This window comes from Sorex araneus, chromosome 9 (genome assembly GCF_027595985.1).
Source record: "Sorex araneus isolate mSorAra2 chromosome 9, mSorAra2.pri, whole genome shotgun sequence".
Classification (NCBI taxonomy): Eukaryota; Metazoa; Chordata; class Mammalia; order Eulipotyphla; family Soricidae; genus Sorex; species Sorex araneus.
In genome coordinates, this window is record NC_073310.1 from 39,185,480 (window position 1) to 39,197,248 (window position 11,769).

The 11,769-nt window shown below is 42.9% G+C and overlaps 1 protein-coding gene across 2 annotated transcripts; it reads right to left on the minus strand.

Annotated features, from left to right (window-relative positions):
- Positions 1 to 585: 585 nt before the first annotated feature.
- Positions 586 to 11,064, minus strand: HNRNPU (heterogeneous nuclear ribonucleoprotein U). Of its 2 annotated transcripts, none has more exons than XM_004605439.3 (14): positions 10,079 to 11,064; positions 9,083 to 9,194; positions 8,926 to 8,999; positions 7,045 to 7,184; positions 6,192 to 6,291; positions 5,697 to 5,809; positions 5,193 to 5,456; positions 4,645 to 4,764; positions 4,010 to 4,138; positions 3,740 to 3,908; positions 3,231 to 3,485; positions 2,796 to 2,974; positions 2,151 to 2,222; positions 586 to 1,691 (listed from the first exon to the last, which is right to left on the minus strand). In XM_004605439.3, exons 1-14 carry the CDS (start codon positions 10,767 to 10,769, stop codon positions 1,638 to 1,640), a joined length of 2,472 nt encoding a protein of 823 aa, XP_004605496.1. In that variant the 5' UTR covers positions 10,770 to 11,064; the 3' UTR covers positions 586 to 1,637. The 2 variants fall into 2 exon arrangements, with proteins under 2 accessions (XP_004605496.1, XP_004605498.1); XM_004605441.3 differs by having other exon boundaries at positions 10,136 to 11,063.
- Positions 11,065 to 11,769: the final 705 nt, after the last annotated feature.

Consider the following 11,769-nt stretch of genomic DNA (forward strand, 5'->3'; position numbering starts at 1 on the left):
GAACTTACCAGATGCAACCTCAAAGTACCAACAAAACTAGACTGTTTTTAGTTCTACAGTTTGACTCCTGATTCCTCACTTCACATCAGTGAGGATCCTTTAGAAGATTAAGTGTTCTGTGCAAACCCAATAAAATTACAATTAGGGGATCTAATGTTATCACATAGCTACAGATAAGTTAGCAGTGTTGTGTAGTAGTGAAATCATCAACTGGCTTGTATGATGGCTTCTAAAAGCATCTGTTCCCAGAGTTTCATGTATTGCATAATAGTGTATATAAAATAATCAGTTGTGGACAGCTATTAGCATTTGTAAAGATGATAAAGTGAGCGTTAACTTCTCCCAGCCAGTACCATTTTTCCCCCTCATTAAATAGGTTAAGTCCTCTTGGTGGGGGGAGGGGAAAGGGACATTCAATATAATTCATAATTAAATCATTCATTTCACACATTTAAGTTTTTAAAACCTAAATGTTCCAAGTACAGAGTAAAGAATTAAGCTGTCCAGAAAGCACACAAATTTTCTCCTCTTGGGAGTTTTCTAAAGGGATTTTGAACCTTGATGGCGAGAATCCCAGAACAAGAGTAAAATGAATTCTTTTTATTGCAAACAAACGTCTAAATTAATTTCTCCACCCACTTTCTTTAGAAAGAAAAAGAAATCAGCAGGCTAAGGAGATACCCATTCAAGAACTGACATGATTAAAAATTAAGATATAAATGGGTGACTCACAATTTCATTAGCTTACAAAGATGGTGGAGTTAACTACTACAAGCACACTAGTTATACAGTATTTTGTGGGAGAAGGGAATACAGACATAGCTAACTTCATATAGATCCCATTAGACAACTGGATTTACAACAAGTTTTTTTTAATAAGAAATGGGCAAAGCCAGCTTTCTTTTCAGAATCAAAATGCAGAACAAATGAAAAAATTATGGTATTAACCTTCACAAGTTTGAGCCTCCACAAATAATGCAACCAAGTTTTACATTTTTAACAGCCCTTCTACATACACTCCATCTTCTCTATCTTGGTTCCAATTTTTATCTTCATCCCCAATATGCCAATTCCATTGCTAGTTTAAAAGAAAAGTCCTTCCCGGTTATCATCAAAAACTATTTAGCTTACCCCCTCCACTACTCAGCGAACTACAGAGAGGATGGAGTGTAATATGAGCAGTACAGAGTCTTAACACGATTCATGAGGACCACTTGGTCCTGACATGAATCTGGTTGCTAACATTTCTATTATATTGTGACAATGACTCCCGACTGTTATCTCTGAGAATGGGGGAGTAAATTCTTAATAAAAGACACCAGGTACAAAGCAACATTTTACTTTTGTTGTGATAAAAAAAAAAGTCACATTTTACAGATAAAATGTAGAACCCTGAAATACTGACACATTCTCTTATCGTGCACAATGCTGAGGTTCTCTTACGATTCACTTTAAAACTGCAATTAAAAATGTACAAAAAAGAAAAGAAAAAAAAATCAACCCACAAAGCTTCTAAAAAAGGAACCCGCAGGCACTTCCTCTTGTGGAATGTTTAAAAAGTTAGCCTACTAAAGAAAACAGTCGACTTCTTGTGAAGGTTTTGGAGAAATATGTATCAGTTCGTTTTATTTGGGTATTCAATAATATCCTTGGTGATAATGCTGACTCCATGGCTTCTGACCCCAGAATTGCTGTAAGAGAAAATTTTTTTTTTAAAGAAAAAACATCAATAAGCCACTCAAACTGCTTTTAGGAAATGACAATGAATCTAATTCAGCGTAACTGCTGGAAACAAATTTATACCTGTCGTACCTGACTTCTATCAAACCAGATTAATGCCCCATTATTACCATTAAGAAACACATTACAAAAAAGAAACACATCATATAACTTGGGTTAGTTTATACAATTAAAGCTAACAGTAAAAAAACAAAAACACCGTATTAAGTATTACTTAAAAAAATATTACATTACAGCAAACTCCAACCAATTTTTGTCTTCAAAGGTAAAATTAATCTACATCTTCAACACAATCCACCACTTGCCCTGTGGCACTTATACACACTTCCATTCTGGACAAGATTGTTTAAGACTAGCTATTATGAATTCATAGTATAATCAATATATAAACACGTTAAGAAATTACTTACACCCTGCTGCCACTGGTTGTAACCCTGAGATTGATTTTTGTAGCCACGATTGTTTCCTCGTCCTCTGAAATTCTGTAAGAAAGAATGACTCTTAAGAACTCAAGAGTACAAACTTTATTTGTACATGAAGAAAGGGAAATGGTCTGATCGATCATGGGTACCCTTTTCTGATGATTTATTCTGAGTTTTTTATATGCATTCTATGTCTATCTTTGACACATTAGTAGGCCTGAAAACCAAAATTAGTAAGCCCATTAGTTATTTTTTCTTTTTTTCTTGAGGAGAAGGGGGACAGAAAACCCAATGCAGTTTTTGCCAAGAGTGCCCCAGCACCACTGGGAGCTATTCGCAAGTCAGGATAGCCCCAGAAACTCCTGGGTCTATGGCCCAAAACCCATTCTTACAGAGTTGTGTAACACAGTAAGCTTACCTATCCAGACTAAATTATTCAAATATGCAGCGTCTACAAGAATCGTAATATTGGGGGGGAGGGGGGAGGTATACTATGATTCTTGGTGGTGGAATATGTGCACTGGTGAAGGGATGGGTGTTCGAGCATTGTATAACTGAGACTTAAATCTGAAAGCTTTGTAACTTTCCACATGGTGATTCAATAAAAGAATTAAAAAAAAATCGTAATATTACCTGGTTGTAATTCCCTCTGTTGGGCATTCCACCTCTGTTGTAGTTCCCTCTGTTTGAGTAACCACCTCGGCTGGGGAAAACAGGTCCTCGAGGATATGGATAGCCAATTCCACCACTTCCACCACCACCTCTCTGTGGCATATTGCCCCTCCTGTTATATCCTCCACGATTACCAGGAGCTACAAATAAAGGTAGTTATTTACTAAGTGTTGTTCCTCCTCTGCATGTTGCTTAAACAGTTACTCTGGACCACTCTTAGGAGAAAAGTAAATATTAATGGATAGTAAATGTGCTTATCTGAACCCTTCATAAGCCAGTTCCATTTATTAAGTTTTTCAAGTGAGCAAAAACTCAGCAAAAAGAAAAATTGACTAAATGCAAACTAAAGAACCCATTTCAATTTTAAGCCAACTATACACACAAAAATCAACTTGCCTCCTCCTCTGAAATTTCCACCACGCATATTGAATCCACCACGTCCTCTATGGCCACCTCCTCTGTTAAACTGGTTCTTGCCACTCTTATTTTTATTGCTCTTCTTAGAACCAGTATTCTGTTTCTTTTCTGGAGGAAGAGCCTTCTTGCTTTCTTCCTTGTATTGCTCCAGAAGCTTTTGGGCTTCCTCCTTCTGAAGTTCAACATATGTTATTTCATCAAAACATTCAGCTACCTCTGGCAGCGTAAAGTTTCCTGTAAGGAATAAAATGAAATTAATTCACTGGACAAATTCTCATTTGACTTTCAACAGGTTATCTACTCAGTTTAAAACTGAGGAAAACTTTTACACCTGAGGAAACATTTTAACCTAGTGAGCAGTTCAACACTCATACTTAGAAAACTTGAGTTCATCTAATTTCTAAGTCAGTAGCAAAATTACTATTTCCTTTAACATATATAATGGAATTTTCATATTGAATTTCAAAGATCTGAATTTTCATACAGACCTTTCATTTTGAGGACTGCATGTTCTGGTAGGTCTTTTCCCTCGACTTCTGCTTTTTTCTGTGTTCTCTGCTTATAGTCTTCATCTTTAGGACAAACTACAACAGCTTTTCGCTGAAAGCCTGCAAACAGGCACATTTTTCTTCTCTGGGCAGCAGCAGACACATTTGTCTTTCCACCAAAACAAAATAAAAAAAAGTAGTTTAAAACCCCCGTCAATTCTATACTAGACTTAAGTGTCAGGATTTTTCTGATGTCAAAGCTAGTTTTACCTGATCCAAAATAAAGTTTCGCTTTTTACGGGCAGCAATCTCAATAAACTTTCCAAGACACTGCGGAGCTCTCTGCAAGAGTGTGTTCAGTTTTCCAGTATCTGCCATTTGCTTCTTAAAACCTGCCACCTATCATTGAAAGTTAAAAATGTCCTTTGAATTTTGTCATCTTAAGATAAACTTATGCTTTATGGAAAGTAGGTACCATTTAAATGTTATCTTTCACAACTTTAAGCATCATTCCATGGTACATAGTATTGACATGAGGTCTATACACTGTACTGAAGAACCATGTATTTAACCTGAACAGTATTTTGGGGGGATGGTAGTGCTTACACACTGGCATTCCAGTACCAGATACTGAGAAGTAGAAATGGGGGCTCCTGTATGCAATGCATATTTGAGTAACACCCTTGACCAACCCTTCGAGTTGTTTGATTCTGAGTTCGAATGATTTTACAGAAGGCAACTGTATTGGGATAGGACTTAAAACTTTTACAGATTAAAAATCTACTGAAGTAACCCAAATTTACAAGTTTTTTATGAAAGGGATTATGACAATAGGCTAAAACATGCTACCTAGAATACCCATACCCATTGTTTTTTTAATTACTAAGAACAGTCTCTATACTTACCATCATTTTATCCATTATGGTATTTGTTCCAAGAATGTTGTATTTACCAGGATTTTCTGCTGCATGTTTAGTAACCCAAGTAGTTTTTCCAGCTCCTGGCAAGCCAATCATCATGACAACCTACAAAAGGAAGAAATTTTAACCGTACTATCTAATCATCAGGACCTATCTAGTTTCTTATGTGAAATTACTAAACACAAGAACTCAGCTTAAATTAGTATTTCAGGGCATAGTCAAGATAGTACAAAAGTGGGGAGAGGAGCTAAGGCACCTGCCTTGCATGTGGCTGACCTCGTTTAAATCCCCAGCATCCTGAGCAAGTGACCCTGAGCACTGCAAGGTATAGCTCAACCCTCACCCCAAATACCTGTATTTTCATAGTTCCAATAAAGGAGTTATAAAAACACTTAAAAATAGCACATTAGAGTAAAAACTAATCAATTACTAAGAAACAAATCACACACAAAAATCACTGCATGATAGAAAATACTGAACTATCCAAGTTAGCTTCACTTCTAAGTAAAAGCATTTCCATGAAAATAACTTACTTCACAATCTTTCTTCTCGTCAGGCCCCTTTGGTCCTCTAACTCGATCTTCTAAGGGAACATTCTGGATAAAAGTATAATCTTCAGGAATTGGGAAATATGGCTTTTCCTTCTGACCAAAATTAAATTCAACTGCGCAGTTATGGCAAAGAACATGTGGAAACAGTGGCCGTCCAGCAAGAACTTCCTTACTAATTTTGAAGGCAATGCCAAGATCTTGTCCATTCTTGGCGTAAGAGAGTTCTACTTCATCATTTTCAAAATTCTGTCAGTTAAAGAGAGTGAGAATTGTTACTTTAATCTGCTTTTACTAACCACCCTAAATATCAAATCAGATTTAAGCTTATTCAATTGTAGATATATTTAGGTTACAAGAGCTTTTTGAAGCAAAAATTGACCTAGGAGGTAAACTAAATTTTCCAATCAACTTTTGCAAATTCTTATTAAACTATTAATCTTTCTGTAGTGACTAACTTGCCATTTACACACAGAACTCATCACTTACAGCAAAACATGTAATCACATCGTTTTCATCAAACTTCTCTCCGTAATCTTCAGTCTCACAGTTGCATGTTTTAATTCCTTTTAAAGAATACCCGTAAGAAAATTCTTCTTCACCTAAGGAAACAATTTATACAGGCATTTTTTTCCAAGTCAAACTTACATTCACAACTTAAAACAGGACTCAAAGAATTGGGCATAGTCAGTATAAAGAGGAAAAAAATGGATGTTTGCCATATGCTGTTATAATCAAATGGAGCTAGGTGGCCTATATGTGCATGCTGTAGATTAACGTATAGACAGCGGTTGCCATAAATGCAGCCATAAAGCAAACTAGAGTGCCGAGTGTATGTTAGTTTTTCATTTTTATAATACTGTAGCAAAGGTTTAGAATGCCTTTAGAAGATTGAGAAGCAAAAGTTTAGAATGATGTCTGACTACAGAAATCAGAATCCAAACATTTAGGACAAACTCATTATCAATAAAATGAAAATTTTACCAAGCAACATTCCACTTGTGGTTAGTGACCAACCAATCCGTACTTCATGTATGTCGATATCTTTTGTATATAAATGCCTTACAGGTATCTTCTCAGTAACCTAGAAACCAAATCATTAAGTGATTAAAACTAGAAATTAAGAACAATTACAGCCTTGAGTCTTGACTTCTTTCACATTTGACTGAACCACTGTTATCTGGAATAGACACACTACTCTATTTCCACCATAACAAGAACTTTACAATCAAGACTTTGAACTGGAAAAATCTTTAGTAACATTTTGACAAATAGCTGCCTAAAAATTATTGTTCAAAACTTAATATGTAGGGGCTGGAGTGATAGCACAGTGAGTAGGGCATTTGCCTTGCACTCGGCTGACGCAGATTCGGATCCCTGGCATCCCATATGGCCCACCTGTGCACCTCCAGGATTAACTCCATAGTGCAAAGCCAGGAATAACCCAAGCATGGCCAGGTATGACCCAAAAAGTCAAAAAACAAGTTAATTAAAATCATAAACATGTTCTTCTCTTAACAGAAACTTAACCTGGAGCTAGAGACAGTACAGTGGGTACAGTACTTGCTGCCTTGCATAAGGCCAAGCTGGCCTCAATCACTGTAAGGTCCCCTGAAGTGCCCATGAGCAGAGTAAGGTATAACCTGAGCACAAAACTGGATGTGTACCAGAAACCAAAATTAAATGCTTAACCAAAACTTTTTTGTACCACACTGAACAGTCTCCTCCCTCCCCCATTCTCTAAAGTTCTTTTAGTAAGAATTCATTTTTCTTAAAAAGTTAAAGTTCCTTCTGTATCTAATGGGGTTTGGCAAATGGAAATTCAGTATGTATTTACCTTCATCTCAAAACAGACTTTGCCTTTTGACACACCATAAGATGCCCTTCCTCCAGCCCAAAGAAAAGCAAAACTTTCCATAGTAAGGGAAGATGCACTGAGACGATCTCTTGATATTTTAAAATGTAGATCGCAATTATCTGTAATTATATCAAAGACCTTATTACTTTTTACACTTGATTCAACCGTATTTGCTATGTAGACAAAACTTGGTTAAGTTTTATTTATCTTAATAACGTGGTTTATGGATGTCATGCTATTTCAATTTCTGTGGAACCCCCACTCCCACCAAAAGACACGCCTTCCAAATTATGGACTCAAATACAAACTACCTATTACACTAAGAAACACCAAGGTTTAATATATTTTAAGTATATAAAAGACAATGTGATCATTAATACATACCTGCTCTGCTCTTTACCTTGATTTAGAGGCAAGCAGTAGAGGATAGCAGGAAATCAAAGTGAAGCATGCCAGAACCAGGTAGGATTTACCAGTCCCACAATAAAACTGAAGGTGAGGCCACGACCAAATATTTGAGTATGAGTTGCTGACCCTACATAGCAAATTTAAAGCACCAGTAGCTCTTGCTCTAGTTCCTAGATTCCTAAAATTTGTAAAGCAGCCTCAATCCTCAAAGTACAAACTCTGTTATCTTAAATGTTAATAGCATTTAGCCTGGCTACCTAGACTTTGCCAGTTAGTAAACAATAAATAGGTCAATAAATAGGTCATTAACACTTCTCTAGGATTATTCAAATGTAAAATCTTCAACCTAAGCTACCTTTGGGACACTAATTTATTAACAAATACCTTTCTCAGAGCTCTGAGGAAACTTACGGTTTGGCTATCTGCTCTGTATTAGCTTGACTTTAAAAATTTCTGATCACCCAGACTGAATTTTTAATCCAGCGAAGTGTTTGACCCCCAACAATGTATTAGGATTCCTAGATAATTAGCTATAAACCCGTAGAGTCCACAATGGTATATACTGTCATCTTAAGTCACTGCCTGTACCTCACTATCCCAACTAAAGCCAATCAATCCAAGTAGTCAAGTTTTATATTTATACTCTTACTCTTGAGAACAATTGTTTACTTGAAAGTACAAAGACTTACATCTACAGAAGTGGTGTCACGCCTTAGCTTTCATTTTTAAAGCAATCTATACTTCGTTCTTTTAACCACAATTTAACATTCTGATCAAACACTGGAATTTTTCTTGTAATGAACTACAAATCTGACAGCCAAGGCCCATTTAGAGGTTTGCAATACTTCCTCATACTCAATTGCAACCCATCTGGGTAAAGTAGCAGTATTTACAGCACTGCCATTGATTGATACCATTCGCTGCTGAAGAAAGCTAGTGGCCCAGTGATAGCCCACTGCTGCTGCCCCAGGTCTTTGGAAGAAATCAACTTATTTGTTAAAGCAGCAGCTACTGAACTGGAATTGAGAACAGAAGAGCAGTTATTGAAAATATTATTACAATCTTTTAGAATAGGGGTTACGCTTGTGTACTAATAGGGAAAGCTATTAATATCCAACTAGCCCAAATAAGCTCACTTAAATAGTTCCAAAAAAAAAAAAACCAGTACTGTATAGAAACCTATGGAAAAGTTAGTCTTACAAATTCTTAAACTCGCCAAAAACGCCTATTTTATATTCCTACAAATTACTAATAAGAGGTTATCGAATTGCTAGAGGCATTAAAATTATCAACGACTTAATGATCAAATATTAGGCTACCACCAAAATCTGCATAAACTTATCTTCCTGCGTTATTAACTACCTTTCAATCCACTGGATTTTCGGTTTTCAAGTTCCCTAACATTTCGAACCAAAGAAACAGAGGGGAGCAAAGGGAAGAAACCTCACTTACAAGTATCAAGACAAACCACTGTGTCGTCGAAGTGTTCGTCTTCTTCTTCAACAGGTGGCTGAGGAGATTTGGCTCTGAAAGACATAATATTCTCCTGATCCAGCTTTTCTAGCCAATAAGGGAAGGGGAGAAACCAACAAAATGAAGTCTTCTCTACCTGCTATACTTGTTCTCTTCAATGTACTCAAAATAACCACGGCCATGATCTTCTCGGGGTCTCTTAACACCTCTCTTTTTATCTCCGCCTTTCTGTTCCGTTTTGCCGTCTCCTACAACACAACACCAGCCTCAGTAAAAGCCCAGAGTCCCGACACAAAAGGGGAAAAAGTGCAAAAACCTCCTGGAACGTATAAAAGCCACTACATTACTTAGGTTCCCCCCACGTGTTCTTTTCAGATTTGCTTTTAAGTAACTTTCTAAGCGACGAGCCCAGGGCAAATTCACAGAACAATCGGCGTGGAGTTAGTGACGCAGCTTAGAGACATTACTAATTACGCCAGTCTACTCCGCTACGGAGAAGATTCGAGAATGCAGGGGGGGGGGAGAGGAAAAAAAAAAGTCGCGCGGCCCGGGCCCACGTGTATCCCAGAGAGAGTTCAGGAAGGGGGGAGGGGCCGCAGCGGACGCTGGCTCCCGCGCCCGGCTCGCCCCTCCCCCACCCGGGCCCGCGCTCCCCGCGGCCGCATTGTACCGCGCTTCCGCCCCTCCCCGCTCGGCTCCGCCCGCCGGAAGTGACGTCACACCGAGCTCCTGCGCCACTTGCACAATACCGCGGCCCAGCGCCGCCAAAGCGCGCCCGCCCCGGGCCCTGGGGCCGCTCCCCTCCCCCCCCCAGACATGTGCCCGCATCGCGCGCACGCAGCACGGCGGCGCCACCGCGGCTCCCTCCCGCCCGCGACTCCTCCCCCACCCCCGTCCAGTGGCAGCTGCAGCTCCCCCTGGCTGGCGAGCCAGATAATGGAGGCGCTGCTGCCGCCGCCGTCACACAACCCGAGCTCGAGGCCTCCCGGCTAATCCGGGATTCCCCGCGCCCCTCCCCCACTCCCCCCCGCTCCCCGCGGCGGGGCTCCGGCAGGCCAGGGGCTCGGTCTCCCCCCACCCCCACCCCCGGGAGGGCCTCCCCGCCGCGCGCAACGTACAACGCAGCACTCACCCGCCGCCGGAGCCCCGGGGCGACCGCCGCCTCCGCTGCCTTCCGCCTTCTTCTTACCTCCCGCCTGCTGCTGGCCCTGCCTCGCCCCGGGCGGCGCCACCGTCACCGCGAACAGCGAGGTGGGGCCGCTGCTCTTGCCCGCGGCCTCCTTGGCCGCCCCGCGCTGCTGCTGGGGCTGTTGCTGTGGCGCCGCCGGCGGTTGAGACTGCTGCTCCCCGTGGCCGTTCTCGTCTCCCGCGCCTTCCTCCTCGTCGCCGAGCTCGTCTTCGCCCTCCTGGAAGCCCTGGTCGTCGCCGTTCTCGTCTTCCGAGGCGGCCTCCTCCTCCTCCATCGGGCCCGCGTCCGCCGCCCCCGCGGCCCCGTTCTCTTCCCCTAGCTCCATCTGGTCGCCATCCAGGGCGGCGATCCCTTCCTCCTCCTCTTCCTCCTCCTCCTCCTCCTCGTCGCCGCCGGCCGCGGCCTCCTGCTCCAGGCCCGCTCCCGAGCGCCCGGCGGAATCTCCGCCCAGGTCAAGGCTGCCGTTCCCGGGCTCCATAGCGGGGCGGCCGCCGGCCTCCTCCTCGTCCAGCGCGGCCTGGAGTCGCTCCATGAGGTCGGCCTTGAGGCCCTTGTCCGAGAGGCGCCGTTTCTTGAGCTCCTCTTTCAGCTCCGACACCTTCAGCTTTTTTACATTAACAGGCGAGGAACTCATGGTGAGGGCCCCGATTCACCGCTAGGCGCTGGCTCTGACTCGGCTCCGCTCGCTCGGCCACGGATGGCGGCTGCTGCGGCTGCTCCTCGGCCCGGGCGGCGGCTGCGGCTGGAGGTGGGTTCGTGCTGCAGAGCGGACCCGCCTGGTGTCAAACGGCGCCAATTCCTTTCACCGAGTTCGCGAGGGAGACGCGGAGACTCGCCTGGCGCGAGCGAGCACGCAACGTCCTCTCGCAGGGGCGGCGCCGCGCACGTAATATATCCGCCCCGCCCCCTGCGCTGACGGACGCGCCGCGCAGAAGGGAAGCCGGAGCGCGCTCGCGCGTAGCCACGCCCACCCGCGGCGCCCGCCGCCTCTGGCCCCGCCCTCTTCCCCCCGCCTCCCTCCTCCCCCCACCCCTCACGCCGCCCCGGGGCCCCGAGCGCGGCGCAGGCCTCGCAGGGCTCTTCCAATTGGGATTGAGCAAATGGAGAAAAAGGAAACCGCCTTTCAGTTAAACCGACCCGCTGCAACCTCTATTGGCCTTTCTTCTCGGTGCCAGGAGTCTTTTTGCCCTTGTGTTTCCTGCTTTTAGTCTCTCCTTAGCAGGTTCAACTTTTATCCTCCCCTCACCCCCCCACCGCGCCCCATCACCACCACCACCCCCGTCTTCCATTTTAGATTTGCCTCCTGATCTATTTCTCTGCCCATGTGTTTTTAAAACTCCTTACAGTTTTCTTTCTTCTCCGTTGGACCAGCGCGACTTGGCCATTTATTATGCGGAGGGGAGTTTCTTCCCTACAATATTCGTTTAATTTTTCAAAGTCCGGCCTTGAGACTTAGGTTTTAAGTTCGGGAAGGGGAAGGCAGAGCCTTTCTATTGTTCCACAGCCCCTGGTACAGAGCTTGGAAGACTGGAGACGGATTAGAAGCTCGAGCCTCTGTTCCTTACTGCTAAGCAGACGGAACGGGCACCCTAGCCCCATAGAGACGTTAAATAAGCCTCGCAATTGCTTCTACC

What these genes read in the sequence shown, in the direction of transcription:
- HNRNPU (XM_004605439.3), bottom strand. Translation starts at nt 10,769, where the DNA reads ATGAGTTCCTCGCCTGTTAATGTAAAAAAGCTGAAGGTGTCGGAGCTG. An exon ending in CACAAGTGGAATGTTGCTTG is followed by an intron (nt 5,810 to 6,191) that starts GTAAAATTTTCA and finishes TTGTTTCCTTAG; the next exon opens with GTGAAGAAGAATTTTCTTAC. An exon ending in TGGAAATTTCAGAGGAGGAG is followed by an intron (nt 2,975 to 3,230) that starts GCAAGTTGATTT and finishes CTTTATTTGTAG; the next exon opens with CTCCTGGTAATCGTGGAGGA.